The 5,919-nt window shown below is 50.7% G+C and overlaps 1 protein-coding gene across 1 annotated transcript in view; it reads right to left on the bottom strand.

The window, feature by feature from the left end:
* Nucleotides 1-1,054: 1,054 nt before the first annotated feature.
* Nucleotides 1,055-5,919, bottom strand: part of atg2a (autophagy related 2A) — a 100,799-nt gene continuing 95,934 nt past the window's right edge. The window contains exon 36 of the mRNA XM_048619616.1: nucleotides 1,055-3,678. Within this exon, the coding sequence (XP_048475573.1) occupies nucleotides 3,442-3,678 (237 nt within the window). The 3' untranslated portion in view covers nucleotides 1,055-3,441. The remainder of the gene's footprint in view (nucleotides 3,679-5,919) is intronic.

The following is a 5,919-nucleotide window of genomic DNA, read 5'->3' as shown; positions in this document are numbered from 1 at the left end:
CTGAGGGAGCGCCGCACTGTCGGAGGGTCAGTGCTGAGGGAGCGCCGCACTGTCGGAGGGTCAGTGCTGAGGGAGTGGGCACTGTCGGAGGGTCAGTGCTGAGGGAGCGCCGCACTGTCGGAGGGTCAGTGCTGAGGGAGCGCCGCACTGTCGGAGGGTCAGTGCTGAGGGAGTGGGCACTGTCGGAGGGTCAGTGCTGAGGGAGTGGGCACTGTCGGAGGGTCAGTACCGAGGGAGCACTGAACTATCCCAGTATTGGTACTTAAAGTAAGGCTGTACCTGTGACAGGGTTAGGGTTAACTGCTTTCTAATGAGACATTAAACGGAGGTTTTGTCGGACCGTTCAGCTGGATAGAAAAGACCCACAGTCACTGCAGGAAGAAAAACGGCTGGGGAGCTCTCCCCAGGGTCAACATCTATCCTTAACCTATTCCACACTTGGAATATTGTGTTCGGTTCTGGTCGCTTCATTACAGGAAAGATGTGGAAGCTTTAGAGAGGGTGCAGAGGAAATTTACCAGGATGCTGCCTGGACTGGTGGGCAGGTTGTATGAGGAAAGGTTGAGGGAGCTAGGGATTTTCTCATTGAAGTGAAGAAGGATGAGAGGTGACTTGATACAGGTGTACGAGATGATGAGAGGCATAGATAGAGTGGATAGTCAGAAACTTTTTCCCCAGAGTGGAAATGACTATCACAAGGGGGCATAATTTTAAGGTGATTGGAGGAAGGTATAGGGGAGATGTCAGAGGTAGGTTCTTCACACAGAGAGCGGTGGGCGTGTGGAATGCGCTGCCAGCAGCGGTAGTGGAGTCAGATACTTTAGAGACTTTTAAGTGACTCTTGGATAGGCACATGGAGGATAGTAAAATGTAGGGAATGCAGGGTAGATTGATCTTAATAGGATAATGACCTCCCTGTGCTGTAGGGTTCTAGGAAAACAACCAGGAGACTATGGAAGATTTGATCGCAGTAAACCACCACCCCAAAGAAATCTCCATAGCCATCAAAAGCAAATCAACTTTTTTTTTAAAAAAAGAATCGCACTTGGACATGTTTTTATTATTACATAAGTTGCATTTTTTTAATATAATTTGTTTTTTACACAAGTGTATGAACACAGATTAACACTCATTAATTACACAGTTGGATTGGGGTGGGGGCAGTTCAGTCAGCAAGCACACATTTAAACACGCACACGCACACAGACGCACACGCACACAGAGCGTGTCAATGGTGTGCAAGGGAACAGCACAGACATCTCTCACACACTCGCACCAGCATCAACTGTGCAGCCAGAGATGATACACGTCTCCAAAGAACAATATTCGACCTTCACACTCTACCCACCGCCCACCCCCTTTCCTGAAGGCACTAACACCTCACTGGGCTGCGGATCTCCAACACTCCGATATCTCGATGGCACACCCTGCCTTGCGATCACAGGAGTCCAGAGGGCCAGGAACGGCAGGCTACTGGCAGGAACCCACTCCCCCACCACCCATCCACATCACACACACTTCTACTTCTTTCCCCACATGTGCTATGATGACAGCAGCGCCATCTCTGCGAAGGAGGACGCAACTGCACCGTGACATGTTTACATTGGAAATCCCCATTATAAATGGGGGAAAGGATGTGACAGTGGGGCACGTGCACAAAGGAGACTGGCTGTTAAGATCACTCAGACCTTAAACGTCCTAAACTGTTAGGCTCCATGATAAGCTGTTGAGTTTGGTGTTTATTAATGGGCGAGTACTGTCACCAAAATTTAACCTTAAAATTTTTCTCATATACATATACGATATATTTCTCTAATTTAATATCTCAAAGCACCTTCCACACACGCATTGCAAATAATGTCACCAGGGAAAGCAGGACGAGCAAGTCTAACTCACTCTGCCTTTCCCAGCTACGAAATATTGCTCCATTTGGATAAAAAAATATTCATTAAAACAATCCAAATTCATGGGGTAATTACAGACCGTTCAAAAATATATAGAATTTTTAAAGCTTATATTAGCTCCTAAAGCCTTCCTTAGCCCAACTGCCCTCCCCCCCTTCCCCCCCCCCCACCCTGTTATATCCATTCTCTTTGAGATTCAGTCTTCATAACATCAATGTGCATTTATAAAGTGCCTTTGACACGGAAAACATCCCTGAGGCGGCCCACAAGAGGGATTACTGAACAAAAGTGGGACATCAAGCCACGCAAGGAGGTGACATAAAGCCTCAGTCGAGGAGATTTGTTTACATCTTAAAGAAAGAAGGAGAGCAAGGTCATTCCACAGAAAATTGCCTGCATTCCGTCTCCACTACTGGTCTGACAGAGCTCAGCACTTTCCGGAAGAGGGTAGCAACTGGCACACGGCAAACACACCTTGTGGTGAAAAGGAGCCTCCTATCACTGGATGGGGAGTGCCTACATCTCTGGATTCTGCTCAACCTGCCCTGCCCTCCCACGCACACTACCCAACCCGGCATCCTCCCTTGCCGGCTATCCGTTCCGTGCCAGAGACTGACAGCTCTTGCCCAATAGCGCCTACAGCTAGTACAGAGAGAGACGGGGAGATACGTGTATGTGTGTGTGTGTGTGTGTGTGTGCGCGTAAGCATGGGAGTGTATCTGTCTGCAGGCAGTGCGGTGAGACAAGAGTGGGAAGGGAGAAAGAATCCGGGCCACATCAGTCTGATAGTGCGTTCCAAATCAAATGATTGATCCCACTTTCTGGGGCTGCTGCACCAAAGGTGGTGGAGGGGTTGGGGAATAAAGGTAGAACAGGGTTGGAGTTCAGCAGCCCACTGCTGCAAAAGCATCTAAAGGCCCGTGGAAGCAAAGGCCCAAATTTGTCCGAACCCTCGGAAATTAGAAGCAGGTTTCATTAAATTTACATGGCTTTGACACTTCAAAGTTGATTTTTAAGAAGCGTTAGGTTGGGGGCAGGGTAACAAGGATTGGGGAGGATATTCCCCAGCGGATTAACGCTGCTTGCTGCTACTTTCATGTGTATACACATACACACACACACACACCATGCACACACACAGGCACAACCCACCCCAACCAACCTCCGAGAGACAGGAATCAGCCTTTCTGAGGTCAGGCACACTGTGACAAGGAGGGTTACAGCTTCCTCCTCCCCCTGCCTCTTCAACAACAGCCAGGTCTTTCTCCCTCTCTCTCTCCCGTCGGCTCCCGTTCACCATTCATTCTGGTGCTCGTCTTTAATGCAGTCCTGTGGGTCGATGCTGACCGGAGTAGATGACACGTTCCTGAATTCTTCTTGTTTTGTCTTCCTCCCCTGCGCGACCCAACCCCACCCCCCACCCCCCACCCTTCTGTTCGAATTGCCCGATTCGTTTTGTGAAAGCGGCAACAAAAAGAGGTTTGGGGTGGGGGGGGGGGTGGGGGTGGGCTGGGGGTGAGGGTTCGCGAGCGAAGGCCTAGTCCTGACCTTCATCTGTGCGCCACTTCAGGCTGTCCTCCTTGCGGGCGTCTGGCTTGATCTGGTTCCGCATCCCCCCGAGGAGGTTGGAGGTGGCCTCCGTGGCCACAATCAGCGGCTTGACCACAGTGGGCGGGATTTGCCTCAGGACCCCCCCCACAGCCCCCGTGATGCCTTTCTGCTCGTGACCCCGGGCGGCCACGTCGCAGATGGTCTGCGCCGTGTCGATGACCCCCTAGGACAGGGGGAGGAGACAGAGAGAGAGGAAAGCACGGAGGTTAGTGATCGGGTTCGTACAGGAGAACATTGAGCTGCTGTCTGTCATTCAACACGCATCTGCACGCATTCCCCCTTTATACCCTTCGCTAGACAGCATCACACAACCTCACATTCATAAAAATGGAATCCCTACAGGGTAGAAGCAGGCCATTTCACCTATCAAGTCCTAAGCCACCCACCTCCCCCCACCCTCTCCCTGTAACCCTGCATTCCTCATGGCTATACCACCCAGCCTGCACATCCCTGGGCACTATGGGACAATATAGCACGGCCAATCTACCCGAACCTGCACATCCCTGGGCACTATGGGGCAATTTAGCACGGCCAATCCACCCTAACCTGCACATCCCTGGGCACTATGGGGCAATTTAGCGTGGCCAATCCAAATAGCCTGCACAACTTTGGGCTGTGGGAGGAAACCCACACAGACATGGGGAGAATGTGCAAACTCCACACAGAGAGTCACTCAAGGGTGGAATCAAACCCAGGTCCCTGGCGCCGTGAGGCAGCAGTGCTGACCACTGAGTCACTGTACTGCCCCTAGTTGCCAGTGTTCGGTATGGAGCTGGGATAAAGTTGACATTTCCACCAGCCTGTGCATGGAGAAATGTCCTCCAACTACTTGTGGGACCCAGACTGATAGGACACGTCAGTTCTCCCCATTGCAATGTTCTCCACCTTCCCTAAGTTTCTTGTGGGTGGGGAGATGGACAAGAATTCCAGATTTCCAGTCCCCTTTGGGGGAGGAATTACTTCCTGACATCGCTCCCCATACCCTCTGCCTGGTTCTCAGTTTAAGGCTTTGCCCCCTTGCCCTAGACTGATTAGAATTCCCTCACCCCAAAAGCAGACCCAAACTTTAATCATCCCAAACCTCTCAGGTCAGTCACCCTTTAATCCCCTCCACTCAGGGGAACACAAGTCCAGTCTGTGTATTCTACAGATATAGGAAGGCCATCTGCCTTCAAGCCTGCTCCACCATTCAATAAGATTGAGGCTGATCTGATTTTAACCTCAGCTCTACCTTCCTGCATAGCCCCTGATAAGCTTTCGGCCCTTTGTCCCCGTCATTTAACCCATGCAGGATCATTCTGGCAATGCTGAGGCTACACCCCATTTAAGGTCAGTCCATCCTTCCTGAGGCATGCGGCCCACATCTCAACTCAAGATTAAGACTAAACAGAGCTCTGCGCCCTTCTGTCTCCACTCTAAGGGCAGGAAATAATGGGCTTAAGCCCCATCCAGCTCCTCCTTAAAACAAGGCCATCATTCTCAGCACCAGTACTGCACTGAAGGCAGGTTTTATCATTAGAATGGCCAAATTGATATGAAACGTTGAAGCACAGAAAACAGAGGAGTAGGCCTTTCGGACCTTGGTTAGCGACAATAAATGGTTAGCAACAGTACTGGTACGTAAATGAGTGCTTGACAATACCATAGAGGCCATCAGCAGAGTCAATGGTCGCTCATTCCCCTCCATGTTATGGAGGCTAGGCCTTAGTTAGACCCGAGAGGACAGCAGTAGGAGGCAGGTCAGCCCTGCCCAGCTCTTGGTTGGAAAGGCAAGGGTGTAAGCCCCAATCCAGAGCCTCAAGCCCTGACTGGATTGAATGGGCTCCAGCACGGCTCTCGGAGCGCTGGTGTCTCTTGTCTGACGAGATGTTTAAAGCTAAGGGCCTGTCTTGCCTCTCCAATGCACTCTCAAGGATCCCAAGGCTATGACAGGGTCTTTTTGTGTGTGTTGGCTCTGATACAGCAGGTCTCACCACTTGCAAACTGGCTCCTGGGTTACCAACAGCAGGACAAGTGCCTGTAGCTGAGCTGCATTGGCTGGGACATCCCTTCGGATTCAAAGTATATGCAAACTATTTCTGGTTTACTTGTGTGTCCATGTTTGGGGAGAACTTTGTAGCACTGCTGAAGTGACCTGTTACAAATAAACAAAGAATCTATACCAGAGAAAAAGGCCGTGTTAAATTGTCCCATAGTGCCCAGGGATGTGCAGGTTAGGATGGATTGGCCGTGCTAAATTGCCCCATAGTGTCCAGGGATGTGCAGGTTAGGATGGATTGGCCGTGCTAAATTGTCCCATAGTGCCCAGGGATGTGCAGGTTAGGGTGGATTGGCCGTGCTAAATTGCCCCATAGTGCCCAGGGATGTGCAGGTTAGGGTGGATTGGCCGTGCTAAATTGTCCCA

The sequence above is a fragment of the Rhincodon typus genome, chromosome 43 (genome assembly GCF_021869965.1).
Source record: "Rhincodon typus isolate 14 chromosome 43, sRhiTyp1.1, whole genome shotgun sequence".
In the NCBI taxonomy this organism is placed as follows: domain Eukaryota; kingdom Metazoa; phylum Chordata; class Chondrichthyes; order Orectolobiformes; family Rhincodontidae; genus Rhincodon; species Rhincodon typus.
This window is presented reverse-complemented; position numbering and strand designations above follow the sequence as displayed.